The sequence below is a fragment of the Saccoglossus kowalevskii genome, chromosome 11 (assembly GCF_978046115.1).
Source record: "Saccoglossus kowalevskii chromosome 11, keSacKowa6.1, whole genome shotgun sequence".
Taxonomy (NCBI): Eukaryota; Metazoa; Hemichordata; class Enteropneusta; family Harrimaniidae; genus Saccoglossus; species Saccoglossus kowalevskii.
This window is the reverse complement of record NC_140651.1, coordinates 5,818,977-5,835,615: the sequence shown is the minus strand read 5'-3', so window position 1 is coordinate 5,835,615 and position 16,639 is coordinate 5,818,977. Positions and strand designations below refer to the sequence as shown.

General features: G+C 36.9%; 1 protein-coding gene across 1 annotated transcript; it reads left to right on the top strand.

Moving 5' to 3' along the window:
• Nucleotides 1–7,396: 7,396 nt before the first annotated feature.
• LOC100371697 (snake venom 5'-nucleotidase-like) lies at nucleotides 7,397–16,639 on the top strand. The gene is made up of 8 exons (XM_002741870.4): nucleotides 7,397–7,735; nucleotides 11,919–12,141; nucleotides 12,313–12,498; nucleotides 13,031–13,234; nucleotides 13,903–14,169; nucleotides 15,011–15,166; nucleotides 15,610–15,813; nucleotides 16,002–16,639. Exons 1-8 carry the CDS (start codon nucleotides 7,406–7,408, stop codon nucleotides 16,271–16,273), a joined length of 1,842 nt encoding a protein of 613 aa, XP_002741916.2. The 5' UTR covers nucleotides 7,397–7,405; the 3' UTR covers nucleotides 16,274–16,639.

Sequence of the window (16,639 nt, the reverse complement as noted above, 5' to 3'; positions counted from 1 at the left end):
ACGAAATATAAAAGGAAATTTAAAACGAAATTCAAAATGAAACCGAAAATGTAAGTTAAAATACAAACAAAAGTGAAATGTAAAACGAATTTCAAAATGAAATCGAAAATCAACTTTAAAATCAAAGTCAAATCAAAAACGAAATTTAAAATAAAAAGAAAATTAAAATTAAAATCAAAATCAAAAGTAAAATTTAAAACGAAATTCATAATGAAAACGAAATTCAAAATAAAAGTGAAATAGAAAATAAAATTTCAAAATGAAAACGAATATTAAAATCAAAGTCAAATCGAAAACAAAATTTAAAATAAAAATAAAATTAAAATCGAAATCAAAAGTTTAATCTAAAACGAAATTCATAATGAAAACGAAATTTTAAATAAAAGTGAAATTGAAGCTTAATTATTGAAAACCATGTTATGAGCCACCTCGGTTGCCGTACAGTTGTGAGACATGACAAAATAAACGGTGCCAGTGATAGATTTCGCGAATGAAAGAACAAAATAAACGCAATCAAAGGCGCCGACCACGCGCGTTCGAAATAAATAGAACTGACGAGAAATTTCGCCAGCATCTTTCACTCACGCAAACGCACACACATGCTATTTCCGTATATTGAATACGTTGGTAACGGAAGGGACAAGTTTAAATCATCTTTGTATTAACACAACTTGAAAGCAACAGTCTCACACTGAACATATGTTTACAAATTATCAAACTAAACAATCAATGAAGCGCGGACTGCGTAATTTCGTTGATGAGAGTCGCCTACGGTATTCCATGGGTATTCTAAATGGCCGTTGCTGATCACGAGTTCCCGTGTGTAGATGATTTGCTCGATGTTTTTTTCTTTCGGATTTTGATGACGGTGGAAATGATAGTGAAGATCCAAACGCAGTAGACACAGCAATTCATGTTAACAACTCTCTGTGTGTGATTCAGAGCCCGGGCATCAACATCGAAAATAGCGAAGATTTGCGTTTTCTTGATCGTCACGTAAAAGAAACCCTTTGAAACGCTAACAAAAAACCGAAAATAGTGAAAATAGAATAATAAAGACAATCGTGCCTCATTTATACACAAGTATTCGAGTTATTTTGTTGAAATTATTAATAAAAACAGGGTATAACGTAGGTAGACGTGCATTCAGGCTGAAAGACTGGACGTGTAGTCAAGATGGCGACAGACGTGAAAACGGAAAACGGAATGAAAGTCTATTAAAAAAATGCGAGACAGACAACAACACAAAACAAGTGTAGTCAGTGAAAATAACAAAATTTGACGATTCATGCATCATGAAAACAATAATATTCGTGTATTTTGTCGAATACGGGGTACACACTTACACATGCATTCCGTTTGAAAGAGTGTGAATAAGTAGTCAAGATGACGACAGACATGAAAACGGACGGATTGAAAGTTAATTTCAAAATAAGTGCAAGACAGAGAACAACAAAAAATGAGCACAGTCGGTGGAAAATAACATAATAAGAAGATTCATGCATCATGAAAACTAAAATATTCGAGTATTTTGTCGAAAACGGGGTACAACCTTAGACATGAATTCCGGTTGAAAGAGTGTGAGCTATTGTCAAGATGGTGACAGACGAGAGAACATACGGATTCAAAGTCTGTTTGAAAAAAAAATGCGTGGCAGAGAAAAATAATAAACGAGCATAGTCGGTAAACAATAACATAATAAGATTCATGCACCATGAAAACAAAAATATTCAAATATTTTGTCGAAAACGGGGTACAAACTGAATATAACATGTACGGAAACATTACTGCCGTCTGAAACTAACTTTTAATTTTATTCAATTAAACAGGAACATATATATTAAAAGTCATATTTTTTACTAGTGAACCACATTCACGAGAACATCTGATAACTATTGTGTGTTCGGAAGATGCGCATTGCGGAAAGATACTTGTAGTTTGATACTAAAGTAGTGACATCGCATGGAAGTAAATATGACGTTATTGTTTACTTGCTCATCATAATATTCCAGCCCTGCTTACGTTGGGCATACGGCGTTTGACATTGGTGTTACTATATTACTATACTGTCTATGGTTAAACAGGGCCCAAATTGATAGGGAGTAAAACACGGAAGTGGAAGAGCTGTCCATGCATTGACCAATCACACAAGAGCTCACAAACACCAACAAAATATTTGTTGTTGTACTTAACAAAGGGGTTTGGCACTAAAAACAATGGAACGTTTATAGGCTTAACGTTGGATTTAGATCGTGTTATAATCCTAATCCTCCACTAAGACTTGTAAGCACCAATTTTCATATGGTCGCTATGAGTCCCATAAAGAACAGGACACAGCGCGACGACTGCCGCCCTTTAAAAGTGGCGCCTACCGATGTTGAATTGTTATGATGAAAATATGGAATGCTGCACCAAATGCGTTCACTATGATAATAATATAGCGACATATATGTTTTGTTGTGAAATATTTGAAAACTTGTTACATTTCGGAATTCATAATAGATAAACTTATGAAAACAAACCTTCGGGCACAATAACGCAAAAAATATGAATAAATTATCATAGCCAATAAAATGTTTTAATATTTATTGGTATTTTAGCGGGTACCCGCAGTACTGGTAATTTCTACTTCTATCGTCGTCGTTTTAAAAACTTCACTGTTACAGTAATAAAATGATCATTGTGGTATACTGCCATATTGAGTCTGACCAATTGGTCTGACCTTGTCATATTTTTTATTCCGTGGCATAGTTAAGTGTTGTGCCAAAACGTTTCGGTTTTCCACAACTTTCTTTGCTGTTTGTTTTGGCTTGTATGCTTGTAGGTAGATACTTGAGCGTCATACAATTTCAGTTTTAGTTTAGTCAGGAAGCTGTTTACGATAAATAGCACAGCAAGCGCATACAGGTTAACGGGAACAAAGTTAGCATCTGTGGTTTACACACACCGTGACGTAGTTTCATTCTGCCGAGGTTAAATTAGAACTAAACAAAGTAAAATTGACTTAATTGACTTAATTCTGTCTGTGCGTATATCATCATAAATAAATAAATAAATAAATAAATAAATAAATAAATAAATAAATAAATAAATAAATAAATAAATAAATAAATAAATAAATAAATAAATAAATAAATAAATAAATAAATAAATAAATACGATATGAGATAAAAATAATGATTAAACAAATAGCAACGAATAGAATTTAACATGTCCCTTGCTCAATGCATTACGATGGAATGCGGCTAACATCATACATGGCAAGACAGATTAGAAATGCTTAATTAATACTCCATTAAAATTACCTAAAATTATGCAAGGGGATAGTATAATTATTGACCAATTTGTATTTGCATATTAAAACATAAATTAACATGCGTGCACACGAAACATGTTGAGAACAGGTTACGCCTTAGCGACAGATACAACTCATCCGAACAATGTTTCAAAGGTTTTATGCACAACAAAGCGATTTACTGTTATTTTTCTATCACAGTGTCAATGGTATTTTTTGGGTCAGACTAATTTTAGATTGTTTATGATACTAGTACGCGTACGTGCTCGTATGTAGAACTACATGCGTTATCGTTGGGGGCGTTCCTATTTCATTTTCAGGTACGCTCACGTCTTTGTTAACAGCCTAGTCAGTCATATTCACATTATCAAGCGGTTGACAACAAATGAAAAACAATATTTGTCCCCTCTTGAGACAATAATTCACTTCTACTTATATCCCCATCAACTGCGGCTAATAATTCTACAATATCTCCATACTATAAATTACGAATCCTGGTAAACTGATTGGTCCATGCAATCAGATTGAACTGTTGACGTCATGGTTGACTATCAGAAAATGCGCCAATACTATCAATGTGTTGGTGGTATTACACATTTTTTCTTGAGTCACTATTATTAATAATTATATTAAAGGGCCAGTGGTCGTCGCGTCGCGTTCTGTTCGATATGGGACTCATAGCGACGTACACAACGCGTGTAAAATACATTGTTTATTTGTTTTACATGAATTTGTGCGACTACCATCGCCCTTTAATTCAAATATTTCTGTTAGTTTAAGATGTCTGCTAAAACACATGTGATTAATAATACCGCATATAATTAAGACGACATTTCTAATCTTCTCAACCTAAACTTTTCTGTGCACAAACATTACATCCCGTAAACTTATTATAGTGATGGTTCGAAACATACATGTTCATAATAACGGAGATCCTACATACAACTGAGGACGAGTATAATTTCTTAAGACGCACTCACAAATTACGATTATTGTGTTTGTTATATCTGTTCGTTATTTGCATGAACTATCAGGGGTAAAATCTTTCTACTCTCGGGTTCTCTACACGTGTCAGGGGGGAAACTCGTCTCGTCTCTCTATCGCGTCCCCTTGAGGTACGGGATCGGGAAAGTCACTTATACTTTACAGTCAAATAAGACACACACAACGAAATACGTTTCAGCTCTCGTCTTAGTCGGTCAATCGAATACTCTATAAGACACAGCGCCCTGGGGAAAAGTCCCCAAGACTATCACAAGGCTGAACCAAGACTCGCCCAATACTGGACTGCCTCAAGGCTCGCCCCAGGACTCGACTCTCCAGGACTGCACTCTCTCTACTGCGTCTATCGTGCTGTGCTCTCCAAGACCAACTCAAACTCTCTTTATTCACTTTCAAAACTCTAACCAATTACAATGCAGTAAAAAGACTCTAAGGCGTAACTTTCAATCATAAAGCAACTCGCACTAAGTACTGAATACGTCATATCTTTTGATTAATCGTTCACTACATTAATAACTATGGATACCAACTGTCAAAATAGCGACGGTTATCTGTAATTAGTTCCAAATCACTGAGCCAAGTTCCGTCCAAAACTTCAAATAGGCGTAAACGATGACAGACATAACACAGCAATTCGCTAATAATCAACTAATTAAGTCGGTCAACAGATACGCAAAAACAAATTCATGACAGAACATTAATACGTTACTGACTTCCCTCTGGATGTGTTTTAGTGGTGGTAGTGTTAGTTTAGTTTCTATGGTGAAATTTACAATATTATTTTTACTAATACATCTTGTGGGTTTGAAAATAAAGTCTAAATTACATTTACTACTAGCAAAATAGCATATACTCATTTAATACATCTGGTGAATAAAACTGTAAGATTAATCACGTGTTACGTAACACAAAGATCAAATACGACAAATAGTAAAATTCAAATGAGTAAGTAATGACTTAAATATTACGTGAACTCTCTTAGCCAATCAGAGAACGTCATTTAATGAGCACTCGAGCATTTGACCTCAGAGGTCGCAGTCGAATATGCGCTGTAATTTATTTAAAAAATCACATTGTTTGTCCTTTATACATTGTTTGGTGTATATACAGAATGGTAGTCGGAGTTGCACACCTTCACTCTATTTACATAGTTGTATATTCTTTGGGCAGTCATGCACAACGATTCGAGCGCATGTGAGTATAATAATAATCCTAAAGAGTATGTTGTGCATCCTACTAATCTTAACGTGGAGGGGTCATTACTTGCGCATGTGCGGGAATTGTGTCCCAAGCGACGATAACAACGTACACTAAAAACGCAAAGGCTCATGGGTAAACGCTTGTCACACGCTATGGTCGTTTTCCGCATGCGCAGATTACGACTTCCGCGCTTTAACAGAAAATGTTCCGCTTTGAAAAGCGTGACAATTTAAACAGTCTGTCATTGCGTGACATATTATTTTTATTTAGCACTGTATTGTGGTCATTGTTTAGATAGATTTATAGCCGGTCATTTTGTACTTTAGCGGGTAACCAGACGCTATATATGCAGTTATTTATTTGTATCGTCAAAATAATAAAAAATTTGCAATAAAAGAAAACAGTGTCAGCGAAAACAGTGTAATGGGCTGCAGCAAGTGTTCACGGGAAATATCTTAAATAACGAGTTTTTGAATAGACATTTATCACATACATGAGTTTTTATTTTTTAACGGGTAGTCAGATGGTTTATAAATTGAGAGTTGTTTGTATCAAAAAAAATTCAAAATGTCTAACTTAAAAAAGCGCTATATGAAAACACAGTAAAATAAACATGTTATTATATCATGGATATTGCGGAGTGATATCTCTAATATTAGAAAGAGTGACAGGATTGTTTTGTCGATTGTCGATTGTTTTTTTTGTTTTTTTTTATTCAACAAATAAATTCACGTAGACAAGTACAGAAAACAAAACAAAACAAAAACAGCCAATGCTGTTTGCCAGCAGCTATTCAGAAAAAGTATATACTAATCCGCTAAGTATTGTGTTAGTGGTCCCCATCGGTTTCTGAATAGGACACTTTTGTCATTGAATCTGTCACGACGTTTTTCTAGATTAAACACCTATTTAATTTTACAAATGAATAGTCTGAATGAGGATACTTTTCAGTCTTGTCTACAATTATATGTAAATTGTTTTGCAATGATTATAATGTAATTCAAAATATTCTGAAGATTAGAGGATCCAGCAAACTTCAAATAGACCTGAACGATGACAGACATAACACAGCAATTCGCTAATAATCAACTAATTAAATCGGTCAAGAGATACGTGAAAACAAATTCATGACAGTATCATGCGCATATTGCGCCAATTTGATTACATCATTGTGAATATGAATACCTTTAATGCCATTGTCATTTCTAATTGCAATCGCCATGAATTCGACTGCGATCAAAAATAGGTAAGGCGATAATGGATCTCCTTGTCTAGTGCCTCTATTAATATTATAATAACCAGAGCTAACCCCATTGTTCATAATGTAACTAGAAATGTTTTTATATATACATCTGACCCAGTGAATGAAGGATGGATGGATCAAAATTTAATTTCTCGAGCGCCAGATTTAAAAAAAAGACCAATTAATCGAATTAAACATAATACTCATGTAAATATGAAATGATTAAACAACAAATAATAAATAACAGATTGCGCACAACTTAAACGTCGAAGTGCGCCATGATTTCTGACGATTCCACAATTTTAACTGCATATCTCTGTGACAGTTATTTTCAAATTTACATTTATTATAGTTGTCGACGTTGTTTTTTCTGCTTACTCAGTTCGTTGTGAATCGATACATCATAGATGAATCGTGTGTCTGCGTATAAATTTAAGAAATCCAAACCCCCGTAATCGATTAACGATCGACTATATAAACAGTTATGTTATTGAAGAATGCTTTATTTCCTATAATGTTCGGAGAGTTTTATGTGTCTGTGCAGACGAATGTGGTACTGACAATAAATGAGTAATGAAATTCTATATTTATCAGCCAATTAAAACACTTTGCGATTGATAAATATGGACTACTCGTGATACTCTGCTTCCCATTGCGGCTGCACAATGTATCTGGAATTAGTTATTCCGGTATTAGTTAACGTTTTGCTCACTGTATCCGCGCTGGATTTGGTCATCATACATACAAATGACATTCATGCACGTTTTGATGAGAGTGACAAACGGGCAGGAGACTGCTCTGAAGATGAGCACCAAGCAGGAAAATGTTTTGGAGGTGTTGCTAGAATCGTAACGAAAATCAATGAATTGAAAGAACAACACGATAATGTATTGGTCCTGGACGCTGGAGATCAATTTCAGGGTACTCTGTGGTTTTATCATTACCGTGGTGCTGCCGCTGCTCACTTTATGCAGACTATAGGGTACGACGCGATGGTGAGTACGTTTTTTTGTGAGAGAAGTGACAGTAACTGACAAGTTAAATTCGGCCATGAGTTTCTCAGCTTGTTTGATGTGTTGTTTACTGCGTTACGTTGTACGACTTACATCGATGTTCACTACACTACATTCCCGTGTTCCGTGGCACGCACATCACTGATGTGTTACGTTGAACGCCGGCACGGTTGCGTTAAAGCGAACCTAAATGCGGCCTTAATTTATAGTTGTGTATATTCTAAACTGTATTCGAAATAATATTGCAGTGGTTTAATTTTGTTTTAATTATAACTGTAGCTTGGATAGGCATTTGAAGTGCTTGCCATGGAGGCCATTCATGGAGGGGAATAATTAACGAACGAACATATTTATAATCCGGGTACTTTTCAAAGTTATGACGTTTTAGTATCTGATCGCATTCGTATACGCCATTGTACAAAGCCGTTCATGCTGCCAAGCATTGTGTACTATTAGTATAAACTCAACATTTATATGCACAATGTGCTTTTTAAAACTTGGGTTAGAGCAATATGCGTTTGAACCACAGTATTCTGAGAGTGAAAGCCCAATTGCGTTAAAGTACCGTACTTCCCCGATCGTAAGCCCCTCCCGAGTATGAAGCCCATCCCTATGTTTTTACTTGGTATTTATCGAGTTGAGAGCATTCACGATTATAAGCCCAGAGTGTTTTTACTGGGCGTCGACGATATTCTTTAAAATATGCGTGTAAAAGGTGTGTTTCATTTCATAATAATCGTGATTGGCATGTTAATTTGGTTCATGTTTTTAGTTTTAGAAAACTCGCATTAATTTCAAGTTCAGAGTGCATGGCGAACGTACACAACGTGATTCACATCGTTTCTATTCTGTCATTTACTCAGGATGAACATCGATGTTGCAATTCTGGAGTAATCCATATTTCTTTGAGTAGTAGCCTTCGAAAAGCCAAAAATGTGATCGTTAAGTCGTGTACCTGGTTATTGGGCATGGTTTACTTTGAGACTATCATGAAAAGTCTAGGGTTTGAACGATGAGACATGTTGGCGACCTAGAAAGGTGTTTAAATTCTTCCTCCACACTCAGTTTACCCACGGTTACTATTAACCGTCGTTTATATTTCGTAAATTGCGAATCGCCAGTTTTTAGGAAAAAAAATCATCGTTTTTTCGTTGCAATCAGTGCTACAGATCGCATTTTAACATTGCGGTAATTCACTTCCGCATTGCGCTAAAAAATCATCGTCAATAATCGGAAAATTTCATCATTACGACACATCATTTTGATTGGTTAATGAAAGACATGACCTGTTATGTCAAAGGAAGTTGTTCCAGGTCAAATCGTGCTGAAAAACCTCATGGTGGAAAATTGTTTTGCGTCGAGAGTTTGCGTACGATCGAAAACATACCAAAACGAAGATAATGATAAATGCCTTTGTCCACTGTTTCCTCACAAACCCTACCCATTATTTCACCGTAAATTCAGACGGTATGTAAATCGTATTGTAATAAAATGTGTGTGTTTTTTATGAACATGTTTGTTTCTTCATTGTAAGTATCGTTCAAATCAATGACGCATTTTTTTTCGAAAATAAGTATTATTTTCCCGAGCCCGGCGTGGTGAACGAATATTTTTTTTGGATAATTTTTCGTTGTTTGCAAGATGGCTACAGTGTTTAACCCCAAAACAAAATCATTTTTTCTGAGTTGGTCCTCGAGTACAAGCTCATCCCTTACTTTTCCTTTACGTGTTCATGCCTCCGGGCTTATGATCAGGGAAGTACGGTATACTGTGACGATTCAGATCAGTCCAGTGTGAGTGATGAGAGTATATCGTCGACGATGCCCCTTGTTCGGATGAAAGTTTTATTTCAAATTACACGGAAGTCTGTGAACAATCTGCTTGGTGTTCCTGTGACACTTGTCCCATGATTTGCCAGTGCAGCCCCGTGAATACATGGACGAAAATGTTTCCACCACCACACTACGAACTCAAGATTGCATACTCCAGCATCCATACTTTGAATAATTTGCACGCCGCACAGTGCAGTACTGGAAATAGCATTTATTAGACAGTTAGACAAAAAAAAAAAAAAAATGCCTGTCTCGATCAATCGCACATCCATAATGTTTGTATGTTGGTAGCATGTAAATAACGTTAACGTAAAAGTCGAAACAACCTAGACTAGAAGTCAATTCACCAGTCCAGCCAGCTATGGCTCCCTAAGTTGCTTATATTTAATCAGATACTATTTCGTCATCATGCTTTGTTACCTTACCTGTTTATACCTCATGAGGGCGTTTTTTATGACAAGATGGCACAAACGGAAGTCCTTCGCAGGTTTATGGTTTCTCATATTTAAATCATCATAACTCTGAAGATGATCATTTTTTTAAATTTAGTTTTTCAAATTTATAATCAATATACATAACTTGATAAATACAAACACCAAAATAGGCTCTGTTTAGTTCCCCTTTAAGTGCACGTCCACCGCTGATGTTTACTACTAGATGTAGTACGTCGCAGACTGATATTTACTGCGTTACGTGGTACGCCCTCCACTGGTCTTCACACCGTCTTCATTGCTCTGTGGATACCTTTCTTCGCCGATGCTTACTTCATTGCGTGGTAAGTGCAGCGCCGATGTGTACTGCGTTGTGTGGTACGATGTGTACCGGTGTTCACGTTGTGGCGTTGTACGCCCTTCAACGATGTTTACTGCGCTACGTCCTGCAACGATGCTTACTGCGTTACGTTGCACGTCCTCTATTGCTGTTTACTACTAGAGGTTACGTAGCTCATCGTCCACTTATATTTACTGCGTTACGTCCCGCACTGGTCCTTACCGCTCTGTGGGGATACTGTCTTCCGCCGATGTTTACTCCCTGATACTTCCTACGCCCATGTTTGCTTTGTCTCGTGTACCAGCACACTTATTTACTGAATTACGTGCCGATGTTGACTGCATGTCGTGGTACGTCCTGTATCGGTGTTTACTGCACTGCGTGACACGTCTTGCACCGATGTTTACGGTGTTACGTTCTGTACCGATATATGCTGCGTTACGTTGTACTTTGTCCACTGGTCTTCACTGCTTTGCGGGGGGGGGGGTGTATTATATGGCTCCGATGTTTACTGTTGTGCGCTACGTCCTGTAGCGATTTTTACCGCGTTACGTTTTACGTGCAGCATCAATATTTACTGCGTTACGTTACACGGTCTCCACTGATGTTGACTACCATACATACGTAGCACATCATGCAGTTATGTTTACTGTGTTACGTGGTACGTCCTGCATTGGTCCCCACTGCTATGCGGAGTTTACTCACGTGGTAAATCCTACGCTGATGTTTGCTGCGTTCCAGAGTACCATCCATCCATGCAGCACACATGTTTAATGCGCTGCGTGACACGCCCTGTACCGATGTTTACTGTGCGCAGCACCCATGTATCGCGTTATGTTGCACGCCCTCACTGTTGTAGGCTGCACTGCTTTTCGCGGCATCATGTTTGTCAATATTGACTGAAATGTTTTGCGTGACACCATTTTAAGCCAAAGATTTATGTGTTGAGACTGAGTGGTACTCGTTTTTGAAATCGATTACAGCATTATAACTTTAGTGTAACGCTAATCGCGTAGTAAATAAGTTATGCAATAATATCCCGGATAATTACGTCGGAAAAATACAGTTCAAAACCAACACAACCAATATTATTGCCAAAACTGTCGACCTTTGCTCTTATGTGACAACGTAGAGATTATGAGGTTTTTTTACAAGCAAATGAATTCGATGTAAGACTAATTTAACATTTTCTTGTCGTGAGGGTGACACTGAAAGTAACGTTTTTTCACATTTGAATATATATTAATAAAATAACATCTGTGTTGCATTGTGTGGCACCTTCCAATGCCAATGTTGGCTGCTTTTAGGGGTACCATCCTGTATCAATGTTTTCTGTCTTGAGGGGTACCATCCTTTATCGATGTTTACTGTGCTGAGTTACGATGTACTGTAACTGCCATGTCCCATAGTTTCATGCGCTGTGTCTTCGGCGGAGACTCCGCAAACCTATATCAATTCAAAACCACAAAATACAGAAAGAATGAGATGAAAAGATATTTTATAGCCACGTATAGTAGACATACGTATTTATTTTTTCATTAAATCCATCTTTAATTTTACAGGCACTTGGGAATCACGAGTTTGATAACGGTATTGATGACTTAGTCCCATTCCTCGAATCTGTTACTCCGGTATTCCCTGTATTGAGTAGCAATATCGATGCCGTTGACGAACCAAGTGTCCAAGGCTTTATACAGAATTCCACCATCATAACACTCACCAATGGTGAACAGATTGGCATTGTGGGATATACCACAAAGGACACACCGAATCTGTCAAAACCAGGTAAGGCATTGTAATAAAAACTAATTGTCAGTGTTTTATGGAAAGTGGGCGTAAGAGGGCGCCGCCCAGGTCTACCTGAATGTAAGTTATTGATTTAGTTAGACGCTGTATTCTATTTTGTAGTGTTAAGCAGTAACTAAGGAATACTGTTTTTTTTCTGTTATCATTTAGGTAATCTAATATTCAATCCTGAAGTTGAATCAATCCGCGCCGAAGTAGAACGTTTGAAGACTCAAGGAGTTAATAAAATTATTGTACTTGGACATGGTGGAGTAAACAAAGATATGGACATTGCCGGTATGGTTGACGGAGTCGATGTTGTAATTGGTGGTCATACCAATACATTCTTATATACAGGTATTTTAATTTCGTCTCGATCTCATTACACTTATATTTTTGTTCACCCCTGGCTTAATGGCAACTCTCAACATCTGTGTATGCATTTACAAATAAGCTGTCCCATCTAGTATATGCACTACATTTGTGCAGTAACGAGAAATACAACTGTAATAATCACCACATAGAATTGAATTGACAAGTAGAAAACAATAATTTCACAAAAAAAGCCGATGGAAATAAACAAAAAATAACATTAATAGGTGGAAACCACTGGAAAAACGCCCAATTTCAAACAATTAACAGAACACGACCTTGGAAAAAAGTGAACTTACTAGTACATGTTTTAAAATATCCAACGCTTGAAATAGCGCCCTCTAGTAACAGCAACACAATCTCTCTCGACTTGGGACTTGAGAAACAACACTGTTACCTTGTCATGGAATGGTTGAACAATGTCACGTGATAGTAGTCAATAAGCAATTAAAACCATTAAGAAAATTTATCCAAGAAAGCATGCATAATGTTCCATTATATTTAATTTTTTACCTAGGTGAGCCTCCTTCGAATGAGGATCCATATGACACCTATCCAATAGCCATACACCCAGGCGATGACGTCACACGTAATGTACTAGTTGTGCAAGATTACGCATATGGCAAGTATTTAGGTTATCTACAAGTGACCTTTGACACCGATGGTGAAGTCATCGAATGGAGTGGAAACCCAATTCTGTTGGACAAAACTGTTGAACAAGGTGAGAACGTATTACCCCTTGCCTCCTACGTGCACCCATAAGTACATTCATTTCTCCGAAATGATCAATTGTGGCTACAGCCTAGCTTGTTTTCCAACACAGTGCGACGTACAAGTCGCCCCAAGATTGCTGTATTTTGCACAGCTGCAAATAAATTATCATATATGTCAATGGTGAAGAATACTTCCAAAAACGTTGTCTCCATGGCAATTGGAAAACATATTTCACCGAATATAATCGATTGGGACTTGTCTAAAGGGCAGCCCCTCCTAAAACAAATCATAAACACGGTAGAGATAGACATACACCCAAACATGATAACGGCGGGAGAGAAAGGACACTTCTATTCGATTACTCTTCTTAAAATGTTGGATGTAAAATGACTAATTTTCACTGGGTTTAAATTTCGTTGATTTACTGTTACAGGCATATTCAGTGGGTTTTAAATTCACGATTTTATAATTTAGATAATGTGTTCTATGCTAAATTTTACATATTCACTGGGTTTTAACTTTGCGCATTTCCAGTCAGCGAAATAAGCAAAATTAAAACCCAGTGAATATTTAACCCTTTTACAGTAATTTAACTTGCACTACCTAGCTGATGAACAAGTTTTGTCCGAATTATTTCCTTCTGCTTTTTATACCAAATGAATTGTTACATTACAGACCCAGAAACGCTTGCTGATGTTCTGGAATGGAAGGAACCAATATATGAAATGCAGAATGACATCATCGGATCTACACGTGTCTATTTGGACGGTGAACGGCAGCATTGTCGAACTCAAGAATGTAACCTTGGCAACCTGATCGCTGATGCAATGGTTCATCAAAACATGAAACACCCGGATGAGACTAAATGGGCTGACGTTACCATCGCTCTCATGAATAGTGGGGCGATTCGAAGTTCTATTAATGTAGACGAAACAGGATTTCGTAAGTGAATATTTTGGATTATTCTGAATATACAGGCTTTTCTAGTGCGACCGATTTAGTTCGCAGTATAATGTCGTGAGTAACGACATCCGGTTAGATTAGGTATTACGGTATACGGACCGACAAAGGGCATTGAAGAGTAACATATAACTTTTGACGACGTCAAAATGCTGATAATCATTTTGTCTACGAATGATTGGTTTATTGGTATGAACAGAATAAGCCTTTACAATATAATGTGTTGAAATGCGTTAACAATATTAAGATTTGTAATTACAAGAGTGTATGACCCGGCTCGAACGCCCTCAACAAATCCCCAAAATAACTTTATCGAGTCCACATGAGTCGTCAGACGACGCAGTTAACATAAAACTTACACGCAACCCGACTGTAATTAATGTCCTAATTATGTTACTTATGTCCAATACTGTATGCAACGCCCATATTTGATAAGTCTTGTATTACACATATTAATTACGCTAAGATATATAACTGGATTCTTAAAAGTAAGAGTATCGTTCGCTAGTGCATGACACCAACATACATGGTAGAAAACTTCCAAAATAACAAGCTCGCGTTACAAGACAACGTAATTAAAAACGTATGATCCTTGAAAAACCCAACTGTAATTCAATGTATAATATTCTGTCTTACCTTATTATTTTTGTTATGTTCACCAAGCATTCTCTTTTTTAATTTTGTTTACTTTAATTTTATTGATGAACTATACAATGTAAAAGATGTTTTCTAACATCTTACATTTCAGATAACAAAGAAAAGTTTCAGAGTTTCTGAGCTTCACGTAGATTGGTTATTTCATACCATGTGATCTCTCTAACAGATTCCATCACTGTCGGAGATGTGTTGAACGTTCTGCCGTACAGAGATACATTTGACCTATTGGAAATCAAGGGCAAGTCTTTACGTGAGGCTTTAGAACATTCCGTTTCCGAGATCATTCCCGAAGATCCTCATCCCAGATATTTCCAAATGTCGGGTACGTAATACAATCGAATTTCGTGCATATGCAAATGATTTCAGTGGGATTTGAACCACCGCGCATATATCTATTAAAGTCATCTACAAGTGAACGTAGTGAACATTATTGGAGAATAGAATGACCCAAATGCAGCCAACAACGTTTTTACGGCATATTCTGAATAGTATACAACATTTTTCAGAAGTAGTGCGTCGTAAATAATATTATACTCCATGATTTTTCCTGTATATTAGACTCCGCAATGAAGTGCCACATAAAGTTTGTGTAAACAGTCTTGAACAATGTTTTTTTTCCATTAAAAAGAAAATATCTCAGGCGTGACTGTTAGATATATTGAGTTTCTATTTTAGAAAAAAACCGCTATAATAATGTACCAAAGCACAAGTTGCTAGGGTTTTCATTCACTGCTCACACTCTCGAATTTGCGTTTCTACTGTCAGGACTGATCGTGACCTATGACATTGAACGGCCCGTTGGCGAACGTGTTGTCAAGGTGGAGGCGAAATGTACAGCTTGTAGAGTGCCAGAATTCCATCCCTTGGAAGATGAGGCTGTCTACAAACTTGTGTTACCAACATTCATAGCCAATGGTGGAGACGGGTACGATATGTTTGTAGACGACAGGATATCATATCACATTCCAGGTGGGTTTTTGAAACAATAGAATTGACTTTTCTGATAGTCAATGGGGGCGATGTTTACAAAGTGTTTGTAGACACAGACTATTCTCTCACCTCTCCGGCAATAGGGAGATGATTACGATAAGTTTTAGGCAACGGACTCTTACCAAGCGGATTGATTATTGATCAATCGTATATCCATTTTTTCACAGGCGATTTGGATACAGATGTTTTGATGGAGTACATCACGACAATGTCTCCAATTACTCTCGGATTGGAAAATAGAATCAACTATGTTGTTGGAGGTAACCCGTGTAACATATCTAGCACTGCGTCCTCCATGCAACAGTCATCGTCCGCAGAAAAGGGACTGAGAACGACATCTAAACGAGCAATAACGAGTGTGGCGTCTCCCCGACGAGATTCACGAGCCACACTGTTACATAACAAATTTGCATCGTTGCGTATTTCACGTGGTGTGTAAACCAGACGCCTTGAAGCAAATCAGAAAACTGCCGAAATCACGAACATTATATTCCGATGACATAACGTATTTTAATTTCAACGAAAACTCGAGCTTATAATCCTCGTTTGATATTGCTTTTAATTTGAATTCATTTAGTATATGCATGTATGATATTCAAGTTAGTTAATGGCTGATACTCTCTATCGTTGTATACAGTATTTTTATTCGAGTGTTCATATTGAAATGAGAACCATAGCTACATTGTCAGTTAGTTAATTCGTTTAGAATTATTCTATAATTATTATTATTATTCTCCATACTTTCCTCAAGGTATCACTTCTCCCACAATTTATTAAAACTCATCATAATCAAAAAAGATAAAAA

Excerpts from the sequence above, each read along its gene's own strand:
- LOC100371697 (XM_002741870.4), top strand. The coding sequence starts at position 7,406 with ATGTATCTGGAATTAGTTATTCCGGTATTAGTTAACGTTTTGCTCACT. Across the intron at positions 12,142-12,312 it reads ACCGAATCTGTCAAAACCAG|GTAATCTAATATTCAATCCT; the intron begins GTAAGGCATTGT and ends GTTATCATTTAG. Across the intron at positions 13,235-13,902 it reads GGACAAAACTGTTGAACAAG|ACCCAGAAACGCTTGCTGAT; the intron begins GTGAGAACGTAT and ends GTTACATTACAG.